The 24,293-nt window shown below is 41.0% G+C and overlaps 2 protein-coding genes across 2 annotated transcripts in view; one reads left to right on the forward strand and one right to left on the reverse strand.

The window, feature by feature from the left end:
- The window catches only part of LOC109479705, a 33,471-nt gene extending 32,758 nt beyond the window's left edge, over nt 1-713 (reverse strand). The window contains 1 exon segment of the mRNA XM_019781696.1: nt 662-713. Within this exon segment, the coding sequence (XP_019637255.1) occupies nt 662-713 (52 nt within the window).
- Nucleotides 714-5,924: 5,211 nt separating this feature from the next.
- Nucleotides 5,925-21,451, forward strand: LOC109480108 (ABC transporter G family member 9-like). The gene is made up of 16 exons (XM_019782264.1): nt 5,925-6,229; nt 11,674-11,827; nt 12,498-12,564; nt 13,134-13,312; nt 14,274-14,379; nt 14,978-15,078; nt 15,714-15,875; nt 16,084-16,177; nt 16,327-16,390; nt 16,898-17,055; nt 17,456-17,688; nt 18,213-18,270; nt 18,687-18,901; nt 19,969-20,177; nt 20,877-20,982; nt 21,288-21,451. Exons 1-16 carry the CDS (start codon nt 6,147-6,149, stop codon nt 21,390-21,392), a joined length of 2,094 nt encoding a protein of 697 aa, XP_019637823.1. The 5' UTR covers nt 5,925-6,146; the 3' UTR covers nt 21,393-21,451.
- The last annotated feature ends 2,842 nt before the right edge of the window (nt 21,452-24,293 follow it).

Below are 24,293 nucleotides of genomic sequence, written 5' to 3' on the forward strand. Positions count from 1 at the left end.
AAGAAATTAAATAAAAATCATAATTTTAGTACCCGATACACATTAAGAGCCATGTTCGTTACTTTTCTAGCTAGCAGAGGTACGTAACACGGTTCGATGTTCATTTGTTTTGTACATGAAAAACTTTAAAGTAGGCAATTTCGTCTGCATCCTTAAAGCTTTTGAAAAACGAGAAAAAATACATCTGATGTACATCATCATTTGCCAATTTTGTAGCTCAAACAAAGTAGAAGATGAAGTCCACTTTGTTATTGATTGTAGTTTATATAGTAATGATAGAAATTATCTTTTTAGATATATTACAAGTACGTTTCCATACTTCCAATTTTGAAAAATTCATCTTTCTTATGCGCTTTGATCATCCTGTATTAAACAAACCCATTTCAAATTATATCTTTAACATTACAAAGAAACGAGAAGAAGCCGAACCTCTGTATTAGAGTAGTTTGATAGCTGTTTGTACTACAAACATGTATATTACCCATTTCATCTGTTCGCCTGTACTTAGCCCGGTAGGGCATGAATGTACAATAAAGGTTATTATTATTATTATTAAACGGTGGTTAAATGTGTGGACCTCTCACAAAGAAGAAAATGACTCTAATTCAAGTCGAAACAGAATGTTTTGCACTTGAAAACGATGCTTGATTAACAGACTTACCTATACTAAGGAGCCAAAATAACACGGATATCCACAGAGAAACCTGCACCATCGTTCATTTTGTTACTTGTGTCCATCCGGCGTCTGTAGATGTTGAACTTTCACGGATACAGTGTAACTACGTGCGTGAAGAGGGTGAGAGAGGCACTCTACGTCTAATGCTGTGTGCGTCCTTCAGACAAAAACAGTGCGTGTTCTATTCATCGCGTTTTCCACTTATGGCGAGAAGAGGTGCGATTTGGGTCAGTGAACGCTCAAATAGTTGTGACTGTTCACTAGCGCCAGCTAGCGATATTTGTCAAAACTTGACGTTACATTCAATGAAATTTTTAACCTCGTATTTCAATACTGAAGTTTAAACAGTGTAACACTTTACGTCGGTGAAGGTTAGACATCCAGGTAATGAGATACACAAGGAAATTGGAGATACTCAAGAGATACGTATACTCAAGCAACTGGATAGGTTTTGAAAACTGTCAGACGTTTCAAGTAGCCTCCACTACTTTTCGTCAGTGACTAACGAAATCTGTGGTTGAACAGGTGTAACACTTTCAAGCTTAAGATTGTCTCATAGCACCGATATCTATAGCCCGAAAAAGAAAACAGAGCAGAGGAACGATGGTAGTGCCTAGTCTCCACCAGACTTCTTTTGGCAGTTTTGCGGGCTGAATAAATGGTAGAAATCGGCCTGAAAAGGGTATTAATTGGCAAGAGAAGGTAGCCGGCCGCGAGCAAATGAAGCTTCTCTGGCCGGCTACCTTCTCTTGCTAATTAATACCCCTTTTAGGCCGATTTCTACGATTTATTCAGCCCACAAAAGAAGTCTGGTGGAGACTACCAACCAATAGGCAGTGAGTTTTCAATGACGGGAGACGTGTATAGTAAACAGGTCGGACTGGGGTGTAAAGTAACACGCTAAGCCCTGAGGGCAAGTGTTCTCTCACGGTGTTTTGAAACCCGAACTGCTGCACAGTTAGCCAAGTGGTGGGGCAAACATGTCGGCAGAAGAGAACACAGGTAGACCGAAGAGTTGGCCGAGGCCGTCCTCGACTGGGTACCGGCTCAGCAACTTAATGTGAGTATGATGACGGTCTGTTACACTGGTGTTATCTGATACTACAATGTAGGTGTCTTTTAGTCTGCACACAAATTAAGCAAAGTATACGCTTAGCCGGTCTGACTCACAATGCATTATATTCTTTGTATACAGTATTCCGATCCAGCTGTGTGAGCACACAAAAACCGGCGTTCTGTTTGTGATTTAGGGCGAATATCACAGTTGTGTTCCATATATGTCCCAAGAGTTAATCAAAATACCATTACAAAACTGCTATGTAGGCTTAATTGTTTCGTGGGAAAGTGTAGTTACAGCTCTCTATATTATCATGGGCGTAGAATGATATTATCTACCGAATTAGAACTCGGCCTACTGTTGTGGGAAACTGTAGCTACAGCTCTCTATATTATCATGGGCGTAGAATGATATTATCTACCGAATTAGAAATCGGCCGACCTGTTTTGGCTACCGTGGCAAGTCTTGATGCTAGTTCCGGCACTAGACTGAGACTTGACATGTACATGGGTTGTACCCCCTCTGTGTCATGGAAGTCTTGCATCAGAGTTCACTCTGACTCGTTCCTATTCATGTTAGCGTGTCTGTAAACATTTCACCGTGGCCTCCCCGACGGTCATGGTCATAAATTCACAAGTGGACCAGATGTCCCTGTCTTTACACTACCACCGGGTGTACGAATATGACCTCTATGTGAATTTGATGAAAAAAACTGTAAAAATGCAATATTATGTCAGTACAGTGGAAAATATGGTGAATTGTTTTGGCAATATGAATCGTGAAATCATATTGATACTGCTGATATTGCTCAACCAAATCGCAGTAAATAGTGAAAAGGGCGCGGCCTGCATGCCTATCTTTGCCTGCATGACGACTTGTAAAACGGTCTTGTCAAATACTGGGCGAATGAGACTTTCCAGGTTGTAGTTTGCTAACTTGTATATGCGTTGACACATGTACCCTGCGTGACAACATACAACGCTTGTCATGTTCCCATAAAAACAGATCATTTGCATCGCTGCTTTCTTTGAATGTGGGCATTCATGCCTGAAATCCTACATTTCAAATTAACACTGAATGTGAGGTTTAAAAGGTATGTTATTTTATTTGAACTTAATGACATGCTTTGACTCTTTTCTGCCATAATATCATTCTGAGCCATTCTATAGCTACTACATGTCGTATCAGCTACGATTTTGAATATTGTCAGAGGTTTATAATCCATCTGCAGTTTCATTTCGAGTTCAGCAGCGTTTGGATACTTTTTGTTTAGCTGCCTTTTATTTTTGTTGTTGTTGTTGACCTTGTTTATCGTCTATTTTTCCGCTAGACGTGGTACCATGGTTTTTCGAAGCGACTTCGAAGTCCAACATAGATTTAGCCTGGGTACCATCCGGATTTTTTGGTACCCAGGCTAACATAGATTAGGTCATTTGCAACTGCTCAAAAACATCTGTGCACACTAAACAAAAACAAAATAACATTACCATAGAATGGAAAAACAACGTGCTTTGTCGTACGTGAGCATCTAAACACACATTGGCATGGTAAAAAGGGACACAAGTGTTGTGTCAGCGAGTCGTTTTTATTCTCAGCGATTGTAATTGTTTCTTTTCGAGTTCAGCAGTGTTTGGTGATTTATTTTACGCCTGTTTCTTGTGTCATTATGTCTATTTATTTATTTATTTATTTATTAGACTTTCCAATGCAACAGCAAGTAGCATGGAGGAGAGACAAAACAGGTGCATAATTGCACCTCTGCCAGTTGTCTCTCCACATACAAAATACATAATAAAACAGCTTCTCGTGCTTCTCAAAGGAAAAGAAACATATTTCAACATATCTGAGTCGCACAAGTTTGCCATAGACTTAACAAAGAGTACGACGTCGGCCGCTTCTCTCCTGAATGTGAGTGGTAGCATACCAAGAGAAGACAATCTGGATTTATAATCGAGATGTTCAGGAACTATACCAAGTATATACCTGGTTGCCCGACGTTGGATGCCTTCTACAACACTAATCAGATTACGTGATCCAGGGCACCAAATAGAAGAACAATACTCACTACGGTACACTTCTAACCTGTCCTGTACGTTTATTGCACAAAAGCACATGGACACACAACAAAAACAAAATGACATGGAACGGGAAAACAACGAGCTTTTGTCATTAAGGCCGTGAGTGAGCATCTAAACATACATTGGCACGGTAAAAAGGGGCACAACTGTTGTGTCAGCGGGTCGTTGTTCCGAGCGGCTTGTTAGGGGTTGACGTGAGGTCGCGACCGGACAAACGTACCCTAGGGCATAAATACCACAATACAGCCTCTTAGAAGTACGCAAGTAGGAGGAGCCAAGCCCTATTGTTTAAGTTCATGCCCCCACGGGAATAATGAATGAAGAGATTTATTGCACATTTCTGCCACACTTGGTCACAACAAAACAAGATGAATGAACACGGTTAACAGATACAAAATTAACTAACTATCGTTATATAAATTCAACTTCTCCTCGCTTTTCATTCATTGTAGAAATAAAGGTACAAATCTGTTTTTCGATGGGTGGTTTGTCTAGTCGCATAAGGAATATGAATTTTTCTATACTACTTAAGTGCATGAAATAGGGAAATAAAATACAGTTCATTTCTCTCTTTGCTATACAGTTCACATTCTGTTACAAAATATGGCGTTTTGTTCTATTTTGTTCAAGTTACAAATATTTACATCATCTGTGTTCAAGGGAAGTGCGGGTATATGATCCACCAGATAGTGATGAGAACAATAGCAGGATTATAAACGTCATATTTCTGTAAATTGTGGGAAAAACTAAAGTAGAAAAGATCTAAAATCTAAAAGAAGTATGGGCATGTACGTGTCTGCATATTTTGACAGTCATAAAGTCATTTATATGACTAATAAATTTGCTTGAGGTACTAGTATGTTATGACCTTGATAAAAAATATATAACAAATGCGAAGTTTGCAGATAATCGGGTAATGATGCCTCCTAGCGGATTTGTTTCAACTTGAACTTCCGCACTCCAAACTTTTTGAGCAGTAACCAGGCATTATAAACTCGTGTAGTTTTCATGACGTCTTCATCGACAATATTAAGAGTCAATAATGTAGAATTAAGTCTGTGGTACTCGACAATGAGGTAAATACTCTATAGCTATAGCTAGCTAGGTGCATGTAACGTTAAGCTTGTTTTGTGATCCACATGAGAACACACCTTACAAAGAAAGGCGTTAATATAATAACCAGACGTGTATCAGTGTAGTTGCCTTACTTGTACGGCATTGAAAGACTATCCACAAGAGGACTGATAACAAAAAATAAAGGATTTTATGAATGGTATTATACGTTACAACCGGTGCAATAGCCCAATTGGTAGAGTGCTCGCTTTGTAACCGGGAGGTCGTGAGTTCAAACCCCGGCCGGGTCATACCAAAGACTTTAAAAATGGTACACACTTCTTTCTCTGCTTAGCGCTCAGCACATATGAGAAAGAGTGTGGGAAGGTCAAACACACAGCACTACCAGCAGACTAGCCCCCTGCTGTAGTGCATTGCACAACTGTGTGTCGCCCAAGGGCTACGGAAATGGACATGGGCACCAAACCCTATACTCTGCATAGAGCATAGGAGACCATAGATATATTATACGTTACAGACCTCAGGTTTGATCTGATGCGAAAGTCGAAATGAGAACTTGAGACAACTGAAGAAATGCAGCTAGTTTTACCATGGCCATGTTGCAACATGTGTGTCGATTTGTTTTAGTCTGGGTGCAATCCTAGTTAGTTTACCGGGCTCCCATACTCACACATCCCCTCATACAATGTGAGGGAACCCCCGGTAAACTACTTTGAGGACGGCATCTAGTGTTACACTGCTACAGTCAAAATTAGCAGCCAAAACGTTCTCTCATGTTCTGTCAGATTCTTTGACCCGGTTCTTGCTACCCTGGATGCCAAAACTAGTATCGGGCCGTTAGCCGTTTTCCTTCGGCAGCCAAGAGCCCTTCTCCCGCCTATCTAAATTACCGCTACGGGGAGTTGAGCCCGAGAGGTTTGTCCGGCCAAACTCCCCCCGGGCTAGACTCCCCCGTAGTGGTAATTTACACCAGCGGGCGAAGGGCTCTTGCGGCCCGGGAAACGAGTTCTGGCTTCCAGGGTAGGTTCTTGCCCACGTGAATATACCCCAATTTCCATGTTTCAACAGCGGCTAGTACTTCAAGTTAGTTAATTGATTTACCACAAGCTAGTAACGCCCTAACCATAAACCGGGTTAACCAATCAGAACACCGCGTTAAGGCAGGATGGGAGGAGGGTAAACAAACCTTAAGAGACCGTCACGGCCGTCAAATTTCCCTGTCGGAAACTTCTCGCTCCATTTCGCTCGAGGACGAGAAGCGATGCTGACCAAGGAACACGCGGGGAGACCCAAGAGTTGGCCCCGGCCAGACTCGGCCGGCTACAGGCTGGCGAACTACATGCTGTGAGTACCGGGCTGTTACTAGTTACTAAGTCTTCAGCGCCCATCTTGTAGTTGTGTACTTACAGATTGGTTGGTCGCACACGTTTTTTTAGTCATCCTGTGCAACAGTGTATTGTTATAGTTTGTTCACTGGATTCAGGTCAGTGGCAGTGACATTAAGTCGTCTGCACTGAATTGAAATTGATTTTGAATTAGAGATTAAAATGACGACTGAACATTCATCAAATGCAGTATGAAAGGAGAGTCAAAATGTAGTATATAAAATGCTTTGTGCAGGAGGTGCCATTCTATTGAGCTATGCCTAACGCAGATGAGTAGTAACTTGCTAAAACCGATACGTATTGCATGATAATTAGTTACAAATTCTCAACGTTAGATATTTACCTGATTTGTATGAGGTTATGACACTTAAATGTAAGATTTCCTTGTTTTTTTGTCATTCGTTGCTGTGATCTAGACCACAGGCCATTTGCTTGGTGTAACCCTACACGTAGGCACTCAGGGGCTATATAGTTATAAATCTGGTCCAGTATCGTATATCTTTTTGTTTTGAGTTCGTCTTGCGTTTCAAACCATTATCTGTAGAGCTTACATCGTCTTCAACACATTTTTGTAATAAAACTGTACGCCTAGAAGTATGAAAAACAGAAAAAAATTCTGTCTCTTCTACCACGTTGTTTCACTTTACTGTGCTACGTAGGTCCTCCACAGCTTTATTCGTTTACGATGTTTCTACTTGACGAATATTACAGGCACAGATCCATAAAGTCTTTTCTTTGAAAAAGTAGCAAAACACCGTAGTAAACAAACGGGATATTTTACGGGTCTTGACAAGTCCCCTTCCTGTTACAGTTACGTTATGATCTTTTAGCCTCCACCAGGACCGTGCCACCAGGCCTTTCTACGGGAATACGGATCGTAGAATTCGGCAAAAAAGAGAATCAAATTGGCCAAGGGAGTCCGGTCGCGGGGAGGTAGTTTCGTTCCCTTAACTGCGCGGCATAGTCAAAACCTCAAGGCGGCCAAACTCCCCCGGCAAATATTCTCCTATATATAGCCAGCGTAGTTAGTCTGGTAGAGACTAATGATCTTTGGAGGTAGCCTCTTCTTGACGGAGCGACTGGAAAAAATAAAAATCAATGTCTACTCTTTTTAGCCGCTTCTGAAGCCTGGAAGAGACTAGAATTCTGTGGGAAAATATACCACAGTCGTCCTTTTCCGCACCTAAACGAATAAGCGACTCATGTGATTGTACACTAATTAGGAGCAAGCATGTCACTAGGCTTTGTATATAGATTTGTCGGTAGAATTCTAAGCAAGAAAACTTGTCGTGTTACAAGCAAAATACGTATACCGAGAAGTTTTGGAGCCAATACATTCGTGCGTGCATTCACCTTACACCACTACATGCTTTCATACGGAGACCATCCGACTACAAAGTAGATGACTTGCGCTTTCATTCAAATCATGGTAGAACCACATGCGACTGCTTGTCGTGTTAACTTTGAGTCATTGAATATGTCACATTCTTTTAGTAAATCTATACACATTTCAGCACGGAACGCAGACTGACGTTCTGTACCAAAGCGCTTGTCACATGCTAAGACGTCCCGCCGGTCAGTTTATTTGAAAACGTGCGTATTAAGTCTCAAATGCCTTTACGGTTGAGCGACGGTTCCTCAAATATTGTGTTATTTGACACCCCGGTGAGGGAAAAGACAAACCAAGTGACAAAGTCTTGACTCCTAAGGCTATGATTTGTCTTGAAAAGTGTAAAGTATAGAAATACTGTGAGATTGTAAATCATTTGACAGGAATGGCCCGTTCTTGAACTTCCGTTGAGACACGCTTTCTCGTAACCTCCATAGCATGCCAAAAACTGGGGGTTTGGGGCGGTCTACAGGGTCTTTGGCAGCTTTTATGTGCTATTTTCTGATTGCATATAGACAACATAGCCGGCCTGGTTGAATTACCCCCGTTTGTAGAACTAGGCTAATCAGAAAACAGCCGAAGACCACCAAATCCCCAGTTCTATAAGCCTGCTACGGAGGCTAGCTTTTTCGTTTGTGTCATCTTATAATGTGACTAAGGAGTTGGTGCCATTTGGGAAAGGAGGAGGAGCATTTAATGGAGAAAAGCACATCGCACTTATGGAATATAATTATGCGCAACTTTTAAAAGTAGATATTGAGCAAAAATTGGACGATAATACTAAATTTTAAAGAAAGAGCTTTTGTGGCCTTTCTTCTCCATTAACAAAAGAGTGTATAGGTACAAAGGCAACTTTGTAACGTTATACAAAACCACATCATCGCAAAATCGCAACAAAAAGCTCTTCGTAGGTAAGGTATTTGCCAGTTTTATGTGAATACAAAAATATTGAAGCATATATATTTCACATGAACAGAAAAGGACAAGCAAACAATTATAGTTGAAAGAAAACTTTTTTTCAGCAAACTGAGACAGGTTATGACGTATATGCCGTGACCGGTCAGGTGAACGCAAGGTCGTTGACCCCGTCACACACCTGAAGTGCGGTGTCAGTTTCAGACGACCCCGGACCAAAGTGGCTCCTTCTACATTCCTGCACAGTTCCTGTAGTCACAAATCCTTCAGCTTCGTGCTTTATGTCGGGCTTTAAATCGCGATGTTAGCGATACCGTGACAGTCTGAAAGACTCGGGTATTGTACTGGCACAAAATAACTGAAATCTGATCAAGCGTTGCGGTATTCGATGGCGACAGAGATCGTGCTTGTGTTTTTCACCGCCCAACAGAATTCTAAAACTATCATGAAAGTCTATCTGTGTTGGTAGTTACATGTTTAAAGTTAAAACTTTTGGTCCAACACAAAAAATTCTCTCCGTCTACTGATGAAGACCAGCCCTAGGTGAGAGATTTTTTGTGTTGGACCAAAAGTTTTCACTTTAAACAGAATTCTAAAGCATTCAGCTAAGGTATAATGTAAAGTTATGTTGATGTGTCTGTAATTTCAGTAAACCTATGAATCTAACCATTCTTGTAAGAAACAATATCATTCTCTAAAAAAAGATGCATATATGATTTTACGCACATCAAGAAAGTGCTCTAGCTACATAAGTAAGCTTTTAAAATAGACAAATTGTGCGTATAAATTACCTGGCGTTATATATCATAAAAAGTTTCCTAGCTAACTTCTTTACAGCGATATAGTTAGTCATAGTAGGAATAAAGTTCAAACTTTAAGAGATGAAATTAGTGTACTGAAAATCTGAAATGGAAAAGTACAGCCAATGTTTTGACTGGCTAAAGTCGACCCTTGTTCACAGTAATGTCATCACACTTGAAGATATATGGTCAAAACATTTGTAAACTGCTAAAAATTTGACTATGAGCAGCTAATGTTCTGAAAGGCGCCATAGTTAGTTGGAAGGGAGGCGTGTCCGATCGTCGGCTCTGTCGACGCTGTAGTTATACGTTGGCCACCTGTCCATATTTGCACTTTCCCGCTCCGACGAGCACGAAAAATAGCGGTCATTTGACAGGTCAATACCTTTCTGAATTTGTCATGAACTGGGAACTTTTTTCTTTCTGACAATAGCGCGTTTCCACCTCTGTTTGCTGAGCTGCACAATAACCAAATTACAGATGTACTCTCTTTCCCGCCAAATGTCGACTGACCGGTCACCGTCCGGGTGTCGTTTGATTATGACGTCACAACATGGCGGCTGGGGCACGACATGGCGCCGCGCGGCACAATCAAGGTGCAATTACGCGGTTTGGAAATCATAAATTTGCTCTCAACTCCCGCTCTCAAGAATACCTCCTCTCTCAGTGCACCATGAGTGTAGACTTAGCAGAGGTGTGAACCTCTTTGGCACTATAAAATTCTCAACTTTCCAACAACAGGTGGCGGCGCGACGCCCAATAAAATATTGTCCAACAGCCTGCAATAAATACTACAGAAACTATTGAATTCTTATCATTGAAAATAAAAGACTTGACTCCTGGTTTTGTCGTCTTTTGAGGTCGCATAGCCGGGACACATTCAAAGGTGGTTGATAACTAGATAACGTCATTACCTTTTATGATGACGCTTGTACCTGTACGTGGTCCGTACGCTTGCATAAAGTAAGATTCAAACGCCACAAAATTCTACAAAATTCGGTTCTACAAAATAGAAAGAAATCTGTTAGTAGAATACTCTTTAACGTATTTCTACCTTTCAAAAACAGCCACTGATTAAAGAATATTCTACTAACTGTTAATTTACGTGTAAAGAATATTCTACTAACTGTTAATTTACGTGACTGATGAACCCCTTTCAAAGAAAGAAAGCTCCTTTCAATGTAAATAACATTGCGATTTCCCTGTTCATTACATCTTCCGTTACTCAAAATACGTTCTACAAAAACGAAACATTAATAAAACTGTAACATCACTCATGATCACTGGGTAGCTTATTAAATATTGTACAATGAATGCAGTGGAAAATGAAATACATTTTGTTAGCCAGTGTCCTCACTATGAGACCGAAAGAAACAGATTATTTCGGACAGTTACAACAATTTCTACATCCTTTCGTCATTTACAAGATCACCAAAAAACTGCATTTCTACTAAGATCACAAAACCCACTAATTATGCAGAATGTGGGACTATTCATTATCCACTGCCTTCAAAGAAGAAGTCGAACCCCATAATAGCTATCGTAGTAGTAGAAGTAGAAGTGTTTTTCCAGGCAGTTGTTACCTGTCTCCTGTTACTGTACTGCAATGAGTATTATACTTGATTGTAAAAGCAATTAGCCTACGGGCATGATTTTGCGAATAAAGTTGTTCATTAAAAAGTATACTGCTCGTTGCTTTGTCAATACCAAAATAATCTAAGTAGTAGAATTACACTCGACCTTACGTGTACTATGTAAGTCTCATTTCTGTCGGACAGTATGCACACTTGACTATCATTTATGATACCGGAATGATATAAATCACACTTAGAAATGAAATAAAATCATCACAGTTTCAATGTACATACTCGTACGTGCTTCAGAGAACTCTTCACCCTTGCCCATGTTTACAATTTATGGGTATTTACTACATTATGTAAGTGAAAGCATCGGGGTGTGTGGAGGATACAATGTCAACAAATAAACCCGTTTTAAAGAGGATCTTTACGGTGTTTTTTTTTTCTCGTAAGACTCTTTCTACCCAAGGTTAAACAATTACAAAGTGACAAAATGTATATTACACATGATACATTTACATGTACTATATACGCTTTCCAGTAATATCGTTTCAGCATATGTGTTGCCTTGTACAAAATAAACGTCGGATTCGAAAACATAACCATTTTTTTCTTCGCTTTGCCTCCTTTTCTAGGAAGTAAGAAAGGATGTTATTCTCCGACAAACACAATATATTAGTACTCTAATATTCACTGTGAATGTTATCTTTCCCATATATAGAGAGAACAACATGTATCTGCCAATCGAAGAGGGAGGGGAAGGGGAAAACGAAACAACGCCCTCTCTCGTTCCGCGCGAGAACGGCATCAAGAGAAACGCGTCCCGCGGCACGAGGGTGGTGTGGCGAGACGTGAAGGTGGTGGTGGAGGACAAGGTAAACGATATTTTTTTTAAAATAAAGAATGGCTTACTACTACTACTACTACTACTACTACTACTACTACTACTACTACTACTACTACTACTACTACTACTACTACTACTACTACTACTACTACTTTGTACTACTACTTTGTACTACTACTACTTTGTACTACTACTACTACTACTTCTACGGCTACTACGGCTACTACTACTACTACTACGGCTACTACTACTACTACTACTACTACTACTACTTTGTACTACTACTTTGTACTACTACTACTACTTTGTACTACTACTTTGTACTACTACTACTACTACGGCTACTGCTAATACTAATACTACTACTATTACTACTACTACTTACCTGTTCCCACTTTGTTAACTGTAGAATGTATCTTGTACGTACCTTGTGACTTAATATATAACGTTATATGTTTTAACTACTACGACGTATCCGTCCTACAACCTACCTGTTTTAAGGTAGCGTTTCTTGTGTTTTATATTGTTGAATAGGAAAGATAAGATAAGCGCTAACCGGTAAAGAGCCCAATGCCAACATTTCTTAAATATGTAAAAAAAGTAGTGCACAATTTAACCCATGGCTGCAATGTACTTTACCTGATCAAAATGATGAAATAAACCATTCATTTATTTATTCATTCATTCATTCTTTCAAGGTACTGTTGAAGGACGTGGCAGGCCAGGTGGAGCCGGGAGAGATTCTCGCCGTCATGGGGCCTAGTGGTACGTTGGGACGATTATTATGATTATTATAATGTTTGTGATAAGATAAGTGCGATCAAAGTTTTCAGAGTACTAATCATAACCGTACTTGGCTAATCACAATATCCACTATTGCACTAAAAATCTGCTAAAGGTTTTATTGTCATGGACAATGTCCGAGTGTCCATGTTGCACTAGATATTGCACGATTACAGAGACGAGGACTCACTCTTATGTGTAGGCTCAGTCACGTTTGAGACCACATTTTTATTGTTACAACGCCACCAGGCGGCAAGGAGTAGCATTACACACTGATGAAAGCAGTCGAAACGTCGGGGAGGAAAATGACGGCCACTGTGTTAAAAACTCCAAGGAGAGGTTTTGGCCTCTGCTTATTTTTGTCGTGTTTTTAGGCGTTTTATCGGGCTCTGGTTTTTGTACTGGCATCCTTTTTTACACCAGCCTTGGTATTGGATATTATAAATGGCCAATCTGATACTGCATTGCAGCCACTAAGATCTGCAATGAAATTAGTGTTAAACGAGCATAGTACAGGACCATTACATGTAAGAACCTTTTGTCCTGAACAGGTGCGGGAAAGACAACCCTGTTGAACACGCTGGCCGGCAGGATCCCCGACTCCAGCCTGGACACCGGCTCCATCACGTTTAACGGCGAGCCGCTCTGCAAGAGACTCAAGCGGCGGATCTGCTACGTTCTGCAGCAGGATATCTTCTTCGCCACGCTCACACTCAGGGACACGCTCATGGTTAGTTTTCTAGTCATGTTTACCGAGGGAAAACATACTGTTTTTGCTCTGTTTCTTCTTCCTCTTCGTCCTCTTATTCTCCAAAACAAAAAGGTCAATGACCTGGACCAGACTGTCTGTTACCATGGCGACTAGTGTTGGGTTACATCATGTTGCAATTTAATAGCAGGAGGGATTTAGACTCCTGTCTGACCATATATATGAATGTGTTTGAGTAAGAATTAACAGAGCAGACCATATGGGAAGGTAAACATCATGCATTTGCTTTGCAAATTTTACCTTATTACTGTAAGCTGCAATGAGTTCGCATTTTGGATACGTTCGTTGCAGGTGATTTGTGATGGTGGATATTGGGTGCTAGCGAACAGCGATTTATCGAGTTTTACATAGATTTTGGATGTGTGAAGAGTACTTTTAAGTTAGATTTAAAAATTGAAACGCATTGAGTATCGGAAACAACGAGAAGAGCAGAGAGAACCACAGAGAACAACATTGAAAACCCGCCTTAAATTTACTTTGGAGAAGAAGAGGACGAAGAGGAAGAAGAAACAGAGCAAAAACAATACTTGCCCGGTGCCCATGTCTATCGTGGTTTGGGCCGGATCTCTTCGGAGCTGCAGGAGATCTTCGCCGCCCGACTCAGCTAGGTTCCCCGGTAGGTTTTGTACGGCGGGTGCTCAATTAACCCATTAAACTCCTGCCGTGCAAAACTCCCACCTGGCCGCTGGTTAGCTACTAGAGCACCGAACAGAGTCCACCCCAACCATGATAGATGGTTGGTGGGAGCGACTGTGGGAGCGGACTTATTCGTCCAAAGTAAACTAACCAGGATGGTACCCAGGCTAGATAGACTGGACAACAGTCACGAAAACGATCAGCAGACTTTTGAAGTCTACAAGCCTTATTTCACGCAACAACTACAATAAGAAAACTGACAGATACCCAATGTTGACATGATTAGTTCACAGCCATGCTGCGGCTGCCAGACGCCATGCCGTATGCCGAGAAGGTGAAGAAAGTCGACTGGATTGTGGAGGTGCTGGATCTCAAGAAATGTCTGGATACGAGTGAGTCAGCATTACTTTTGTGCCCTTAGTTACAGCAAAAGCATAAATATTTGGTAGACATGTACTCATTTTGTGATGTGAAGTGAAAACCTGGGACATTCCTTTATTCGTGGCAAGATATACATGTACGGACAACAATGGATATCACTGCATAGACCATATGTCGAAATGCCTGTAGGTGCATTAGAGACAGACTCACAGTTATATATATATGCAATGTATGTTTTGTAAACCACAGAAATAGTTTTTTTTTATTCTAACATGTAATCACCAGACGTGGTGACCGCACACACAAGTTTTTCAATTTATATTAATGCCGCCACCAACACAAGGGACAAATACATGACAGGACAGTACTCATTTTCACCTGAGTTAAGTGAGGAAAAGTCGTGTAAAGTGCCTTTTCCAATTGCAGGGCACAAGATAAGCGGCATATCAGGACTCGAACCCGGGACCTCTAGGTTCCGAGTCGCGCACTCTGTCGCTACGCCACACGACCCACCACACACAGAAATACTTCCTTCATATCTCTTATCATGAGCCTGATGTATTCACCTATTTATAACTTGGTTTATTTGTGTTGTTTTTTTTCTGGCAGAGATCGGAGATGACCTGTCGCGGGGGCTGTCGGGAGGAGAGAGAAAGCGCGCGAACATCGGGTGTGAGCTGCTCACAGACCCGGCTCTCATTCTGCTGGACGTACGGTCAAGTTACATTTTGTTTTCAATACAAACTATAGCCCTTCTGCTTAGTAGTCTACGAAGTAATGTTAACTGCAACATGTGCAATTTTGGCATATACTAACCCTTCGTGGTCCATTGTGTTTTGGTGTGGCATACTGCTCGCAAATATGATTGTGGGGAGCTGTATAAAACGATATCTTGCTATCATTTGGAAACATAACGTGAACCGACTTAATTTTATGGATGACCTGAAGACTCCCAAACTAGTGCGTGCGGGCGAATAAAAAAGATTCCGGCCAAAAATAAAAATGCTACTAAACCACTGAGGAATACAAGGCTGGTATCCTGAATTTGCGGCAGTACTTAGAGACGTATACGACAAACCGGCTCATATTGGCTATTTGCGGAATTTATGAATCGGTACTGTACGTATGTGCTGAGTTCTTGAGTCGTGGAGCTTCGGTAGCCTGGGTGCCCGGCTCTGTACTGTCGCTAACTACCATGCACTACCAAGGCCTAGAACCAGGCCAGAACGGTGGACGTGACCTTTTTTTGTTGAGAACAGGCGAAAATCAATGCGCGCGCGGATGTCATCCATAAAATGAAGTCGGTGTGGCCTAATGAAGAAAAAAAATATCTGTACCTTCCCAGGAGCCGACCTCTGGCCTGGACTCCAGCACGGCCCTGAGTCTGATCCGGACGGTGAAGCGACTCGCCCTGTCCGAGAACAAGACTGTGGTCACCACCATCCACCAGCCGTCCTCTCAGATCTTCACGGTCTTCGACAAGCTGTGCCTGGTTCTTAACGGAGAGGTAGATACACATTTCTGCTAACGTAATACATAGGTTTCTAACGTACAATACTTCTGAGGGATGCTTTGAAGGAGGACACTATGCTAGCTAGCATGGAACTACAGCAGTGTTACAGTTAATACAGTATTAAAACAGTTGACACAGTAAAATGAAATACTGTACTTATTCATGATATCATTTCAATAATTCTATGGTGGTCAACTTTCAGCTGGCTTACTTCGGAAAAGCGAGTGAAGTTTTGGACTTTTTTGAAAATCTCGGCATGCCGTGTGAACCTCACTACAATCCGGCAGATTTCATCTGTAAGTAAAATTCTTTTCATTTTCTTGTTAGTTCATGTATAAGGAGGTTATTTCTGTCGTCTGAACCACGTGTTTCATAATCTTAGGACATTTTGTGAATATGTTTTAATCACGTCGGTCATTAATGTCTCACCATTTCACCTTTTCAGTGGAGAAAATGAAGGAAAGCAAAGAGGTTGAGTTGAAGATCCTAGCTGGCTCGTACGAGAGACGGTATGGCAACTTTGATTTCAGCTTATTGTTAGTTATCAAACTTATTTCTATGTACATGAAAGATTTCATAGAAAGTATCCAACATGCTTGAGGTTTTGCTGTCTTCAAACAAGGGTCTTTTCAAAGGGCTACAACCCCTTCTAGCAGCATGCTTTCGTAAAGATGAGGCAAATATATAGATTATCAAATGTTTTAAGTTAAAACTTTTGTTCCAACACAAAAAATTCTCTCACCTAGACCTTTCGACCAGTCACGCTGGTCTTCCTCAGTAGACTGACCCAATGAAGCTTATCACGTGGCTTCTTTGAAGTGTGACGTCAACACTGGGTCAAATGTATCTGGTAGACGATGTCGACCCCCGTCGCGGTTCAATGTAGGGTGATGGGCCTTGATGTATATGGCTTCCTTCACCCCTCTCAAGAAATAGTCTTGTTCAGTGTCTAAAATCCTTACAGTGTCAAGTGAAACGAAATGTCCTGGTGACTCTAAAAATGTTTTCCTCAACAGGAAGACGTGTAGACTGGCACCGTTAGGTGAGAACGAAGTGGTGATGAGAAGGCCTAGGGAAGAAGAGTCGTACCCGAGCAGCAGCAACGGAGGGTCGACCTACGTGCGGATGGACAGTGAGAAAGGCACCGCTACATACTGGGCTGGCGGCTCGTCAGGTCAGGACCTATAGGAGTTGCTAGAAAATTGTTACCTCCGGGGGAGGAGACATCCTTCCGCGGAAGGGTTTTGTGAGAGATTTAGATTTTCATGTTCGCAGCTGTTTCTCGCGTTTGGGTGGACGGATTCTTTTGAGACTCGGTATATGTTTTGCTATTAGGCTGCAGATGATGCACGTTCTTTTGTTTTTATTGTATATGTATTTTCGGGCGTGCCTTTTGGTGGCCACAAAACACCCCTTTGAGCGTGAAAGTGGTCGCGACCGTTGTCCTTTGGCGTGTTTAAGCTATTCTCGGTCTGGTCCACGTATATGACCCCTCACCAAAACCCTATATAAAAATATACAATAAAAAGTCCGGAGGTATAAAATCTCAGATTTTACTTGTTTTTTTAAACCAGGACGTAAGTGGAGTTCTGGTGATAAGGACACCCCAGAAGAGAAGCAGGGGAAATGGCCCACCGGTTTCCTGACTCAGTACCGGGTCCTGACGCAGAGAAACTTCCTCCAGGCCAGGCCCAAGATGCTGAGTAAGTGGAACTTCATCCAGACCTTCGGGATCGGCCTGATCATCGGACTGATGTGGTTCCAGATCCCGCACACTGAGGATAGGATCATGGACGTAGGAGGAGTGGTGAGTAGATTTGTATTCTACCTACTATATTGAGTCTTCAACTTCTTCAGTGGCGGCACACCACAGTGTATGGCGACGAAAAGCAGAACTCCAGTCTCTGAGAAGATATCTGTTTGACAAAACGTAAGCAGGGGAAAAGAAGTACTGGCTTTGTATAAGAAAATGATCAATATCTCAAACTGTTTTGTAGTCCTGTTATTGTGTGGGTTGGACTTGGTCACAGGACTGGTTTGGTCATAGGACTGACTCTAAGACCAATGCAGCTATGGTCATACCATATACTTATACTGGTAATAAAGTGTATACGGGTTACGGTTGGAAGAACACATTATCCTATATATACTTTACTAAAATACCATCATGATGGCATATAGCGGGTTTATAAGTTGAGGTGGCATCTACATGTAAAAATGCAACACCTAGCATATATATAAATAAGAGGAATATGATTACATAATAAGACGGTAAATATGATAGCTTTTTGTCAGAATGAATTATTAACGTGTTCGTTGTTTCTTCTTCAGCTGTTCTTCTGTGTCATGTACTGGGGCTTTGTTTTCGTCATGGATGCCCTGGCCGCATGTAAGTTTCTTTCCTTCTTTTCTTATCACACATCTGAATTGTTTATATATGTGGCAATAAATTCAATCATACTATAAGACACAGATAAACATAATATATAAGCTGACATAAAGATAACTAAAGATGTATAGACTGAATGAAACTGAAAACGGATATTGTGACAGTTCTTTAATTGTTTAACCAAACATGCATTTTGTTGTAAATGAATGACTGAACGAATACATTAAGCCATTAATGGTTCTTTCGTAGTTCTTCCGTAGTTCTTCAATAGTAGACAAGACACTTCGAAAATATGAACAAAACGGCCGAACCAAAAATGTACATACATGTAAGATCACATCTAACCCTGTACCAATATGTCGTTTTGCCCATCCATTGTTAATATTACATTTGAACTATGTGACACTCTATTACAGTTCCCATGGAGCTCGTGGTACTAAACAAAGAGAGAGCGGCTGGCTACTACCGTCTGTCGGCGTACTACCTGGCCAAACTGACCAGTGAGCTGCCCCTGACCCTTCTACTGCCTAGTGGCTTCCTTACACTGTGTTACTGGATGGCCGGGCTCAATACGGTCGGACCCTTCTTCGCAACGTGGGCGGTCCTCATGCTCAGCTCATTGGCTGGACAGGTAAAGTCATTAGAAATACATGTACTCCATTGGTTGAAAAAGTAAGGCATTAAAAATACTGGTTCACGTTTAAAAGAAGAGCAATGCTGCTAGTCCATTGGCTGGACAGGCAAATCCATTAGAAACACTGGTTCACGTTCTAAAGTCAAGAAGAGCAAGCAATCCGACTTCTCCATTGGCTGGACAGGTAAATTCATTAGAAAAACGGGCTCACATTTAAAATAAGAGCAATGCTAATACTACATTGGTTGGAAGGGTAGCCAAGAGCCATACAGTACAGATAAAGGCATTTGCTCTGCAGCGAGAAGCAAATGAACGCTTTTCAGCACCAAGGAGAGGACTGAGTCGATACAAAACAGTTAACCGTGAAAACACCACTGTTACCCTCGGTTCAATTTTTTTTCTATAAAACTAGGCACCGTGTGCCACAGGAATATGACAGCAACATCAAACAGTAGCTTTCACAGTACCAGTAGCTTTTTTCTATCATTGACTTGACTTACTTACTTGACTTATGCCGAATCTTGGTGTCCCTGGCCTCGAGTCAAAATGGCAGCCCGACCTTACCCAACCTATCGTTAATTCTTGTCAACTTGTTAGGCCACACCGACTTAATTTTATGGATGGCATCCGCGCGCATTGATTTTCACCTGTTCTCCAAAAAAAAAAAAATCACGTCCTCCGAGGCTCTGGCCTGGCTGTAGGCCTGGGTAGTCCATGGTAGTTAGTGACAATACGGAGCCGGGCACCCAGGCTACCGAAGCTCCACGACTCAAGAACTCAGTACATACGTACAGTGCCGATTCATAAATTCCGCAAAAAGCCGGCTTGTCGTATACGTCGCTATATACTGCCGCAAATTCACAATACCAGCTTTGTATTCCTGTGGTTTAGTAGCATTTTTATTTTTGGCCGGATTTTTTTTTTATTCGCCCGCGAGCACTAGTTTAGGGGTCTTCAGGGGATGTCATCCATAAAATTAAGACGGCGTGGCCTTACGTACGCGTGTCGCTATGATGCTAAACGCTGTAGTTTTAACCCTAGCATCTTTTTTTTACCCCCCACAGTCCCTGGGCCTGTTCATCAGCGCTGCCTGTCTGGACTTCCAGCGAGCCGTGACAGTAGCCTCTATCTTCATGATGGGCTCGTCTCTCCTGGGCGGGTTCTACACCACACAGGTTCCACACTGGCTCGCCTGGGTCAAATTTACTTCATTCCTCAACTACGCCTTCCACGGGATGCTGATCATAGAGTTTACCCCGGAAAACCCTTTCAGGTAGATATTTTTTCCATGATGAACTTTTTTGTTCTTTGTATAACAAGCCAATCTAACTATGGCCACAAGCGAGTTCCCCATTATGCAACTGTGGTTTGTAATGAACTAAGAACTATTTGGGGCGTGAGTATAGGTAAACATTCTAATCTTTTAATTTAGGCTAGTTCAATCAGTTTCTAAACACCGCCACTCCGTAGGATACGCATCTCTATGGATGGTCAATTGTTTCAAGCAAAATCTTACACTAATTGCACACACTAATTGCAAACTACAGCCTAGTTAGCCCAAGCAACTTTGGCTACGTGTAAGTCAAGCTCACGTCTGGCTTAGCTTGGGCAAATACAATACAATTTTCAGAAGGTGCGTGGTACTAAGCAGCTTTAGCTACATGTAAGTCAAGCTCATTTCTGACTTGGAAAACTTACTTACTTTTTTTTTACTTACTTAGACTTGGGAAAATACTAGCCTGGGTACCATTCGCATCTTTTCGAGCGTTGCGGAGCGAAAATCCGGATGGTACTCAGGCTAGGAAAATACAGTCCAGACTTGGGAAAATACAATATAATTTTGAGAAGGTGCGTGGTACTAAGCATCTTTGACTACATGTAAGTCAAGCTTATTTCTGGCTTGGAAACTACGATATAATTTGACAAGGTCCGTGATACAATGGCTCTTAAAACCGTCTCTCCTCTCCCCCAGTTGTGCCCCACCGGCGACGTCTGCCTTCGAGCTGTGCCGCAGTAACGCTACCGTGAACGGCACGGTGCCTGTCCTGCCGCCGGAGTACATCCTGGGCGGGCTGAAGGTAATTATGTATCTGTATAGTCAGTATAACCGCCCTTCGGCGTAACACACCAGCTTCTGTATCTAATAGCCGGTATAGCTGCCCTTCGGCGTAACACACCAGCTTCGCAGGCACGAGGCGGCGGCAGCTGGCTACATTACACCGATCGACTTGTTACAACTAACCCTCGAACATTAACTCTAAAAAGCCAATGCCAATACCCCTACTGTACTTGGTTACAGCGAGTTCCACTCTGTGATAGTTCTAGGAAAGAATGAATTCTTGAACACCTTGGTTAATAACTCTTCCATGTACTCTCTTCCAAGGTGGAGCTTCCCCTGTACACGGACATCGCCATGCTGATCGCCTTCATCGTGGTGTTCAGGGCACTGGCCTACGTCATTCTCCGCTTCATCTACAAGCCCAGATGAGCTGCCTGCTTTCACTGAACCCCAGGCTTTTCTAGCCTCCTTCGCAGTCTTGTTGGACGTCGGCGTTATATTTTTCTGTAAGCGACGCGAGTATATAATATGCCACCGCGAGGGACGATTTGCTTCCGAGGGAGTTTTTGCCGCGGAGAGAAGGATTCTCGCTCCAACACAGAGCGCGAATTTTTTCTCTCCGCGGCCCTGGGCAGCAAATCGTCCCACGCGGCGGCATATTACTCCCGTCGCTCACAGAAAAAAATAACACCGACACCCAACAAGACTGCGAAGGAGGCTAGGGCTTTCAATGCTTACTCTTCAAGCAGATCTTTTGGTGGCTACAAGGCAGTATTATTACTATCAAATTGGCAAGACAGTGTCAAATTGGCAAGGCAGTATCCAATGCACAACCGGCGAAAAAGGGTACCGATACAAAAAGAAAGCCAGAGAACAACACCTTATAATACGTCAAAAATAAGCCAATGCCCAAACCTCTTCTTGAAGAGTATCGAATGTTGTACATTACCATTCCAACAATGCAATAAGTCTTTTCAAAGAAATTTGATGACCTTCATATCGTTCAAATAAAACTCACGTAAGTATTGGTTTTTGTGGACTCTTTACTATCACGTGTTATACGGAATGTAACCATGAAGAATATGTCTCGATAAATCTTGAATGAAAACAATTGACAATTGCCATGCTTTGCTTTTCTTGGCTCATTTCATAAGAAGCCATATTCAATTCTAATCTTATTTGTCGAAGACTATGACCAAAACAACTATACTTTGTCTTTTTGCAAGCAGCACAAATCATTTGAAATGTTTGAATTGCTATCATATGGATGGATTATTGAATTATTACGATATATAGCTAAAAAATTAGCACAAGTATATGAAACATATACAGTTCACATTTAAGCCACAGTATAGTTTAGCGTTATACTTTTAGGAAATGTTTTGTAGAACACAGGAAAAATAAAAGTTTGAAAAAAAATAGTGCATGGTGGTGCAAAATATGTTAACGAGAAGAATGGCACCCATTCTACATAATAGCCCAGTTTTGTCCTATGAATAAATGTTTTGCCTTATTACCACATTTTAATAAACATTTTGCCCTACTCTCTGACAAGAGTGGATGAACTAATTTATCAATTTTGTACATATATCTTCACTTAATGTAAGAATTTGCAATGCAAATTAATCAGTTCATGTTGTTCTTCAACAATTTGTTACATTCATTTCATACCAGTTGTAACAAAGTGAGTTGTATATCAAATGTTAATGTGTGGATACTAATAAAACCAATTTTCGTATACTTATGAATCAGATGCAAACATGATGAAAACATATTATATTCCAACGTTGTATATGCAAGACGGAAATGTAAAGAATGGAAGGAGCAAATAAAATTACAATGAAAAATTTAATATAGCCTTGGTGCTTTATTCACTGTAGATCTAATCTTTTGTAGCAGGATACTTGCAAAGATGATCTTTAGGCCACACCAATTTGATTTCTTGGTTAACGGATTTTTCTAGAAAAACAATGGAGCGGGTGGGCGAAAAAAAATGGCCTAGGCATCCTATTATGGCCCAAAATGGTACGATAGGAGCCATGAAGTCAACACACCAGGCCGGTTCAAAATTTAAACAATGAATTTTGAACTTTTTATGATACCACTGCATTGAAAGATGGAATAACTGTAACAACTAGGAAGAAAATGACTGTTTTCAACTGTTCAGGGCAAAATATGAGCATTTTGCAGTTGATTCTGAATTTTATTTTTATTTGCAAATCAGAAAAAAATGAAGCGGGCAAATCTGTTAACCAAGAAATTAAATTGGTGTGGCCTTAGGAAAAAAAGAAGACCATAGAATTTTCACATTGGTTCTTCTTTAATACAATAGTCTATGAATAATAGTCTATGAAGAACTGATTGAAGACAAGCATGGTAACAACATTGAAGTTTAATCAGATATCATAGGTTAAAATAGATTGTACATTTTCCACTATTTTACAACAATGAAGATACATATATGTCTGATCATGATGATTATGTTATAACGAATTAACTTATTTGTCTGTAGGAATGTGTAACAAAAGGACTAGAGCAATTTTTTGGTCTAATGCATTTTACAATTCTTCATTCATTTATGCCAGAAATGGTAGAAATAAATGTAGTACAAAAGGATTGAGATGCTTAAGTGCATGTATGATACACACAAAATTAGAAAGGGGATACACCTATTCCCCATTCCAGGTTGTATTTTGAGTAACATTTTTTTTACCTTAAATGTACATGTATCTGTAAACAAAAATAGTTCATAAATATATACATAATCACTTGAAATGGTTGTATTTTCATGACAAACTTGAGTGATTGCCAAAATGATTGCCAAATGTAATCATAGCAAGAAATCAGATGTTTCAAATTATTGTAAAGATTCTCTGAAAGAGGAAAAAAAAACTCATGCACCAATCTTCAAAGATCAAGATGAACACTTGCGGGTGTTCCTGTTTTCAGTTATGCGGTGTCCTAAGTGCCTTGACTATCAGGAATGTGTGATTTTGGAATGCAGTGTACAAAATACTTTTTTGAACCAGGTTGCCCAGTGGTCAACCTACAGCAAAAATTAGGTTGCCCATCAGAATTTTAGGTTGCCCCACCTATAAGTTACTACTTTCCTCAAATTAAGCTATGTTACATACATAAGCCTTTGACAATATTTCTAACAGCCTTTAGTTAACTGATACTAGTAATAGCCATTAATACCTAAAATCAATAAGTATCTGCCGGATACAGTGGTGCAAGCCAAGTGGGCATGATTTTAGGGAAGGGGGCATTCTCAAAATTCAGGTAGCACACTGGGCTACCTAGGTTCAAAAATAGGTTGCCTCACGTAAA

Source organism: Branchiostoma belcheri, unplaced genomic scaffold (genome assembly GCF_001625305.1).
Source record: "Branchiostoma belcheri isolate BF01 breed outbred unplaced genomic scaffold, Haploidv18h27 scaffold5, whole genome shotgun sequence".
Classification (NCBI taxonomy): domain Eukaryota; kingdom Metazoa; phylum Chordata; class Leptocardii; order Amphioxiformes; family Branchiostomatidae; genus Branchiostoma; species Branchiostoma belcheri.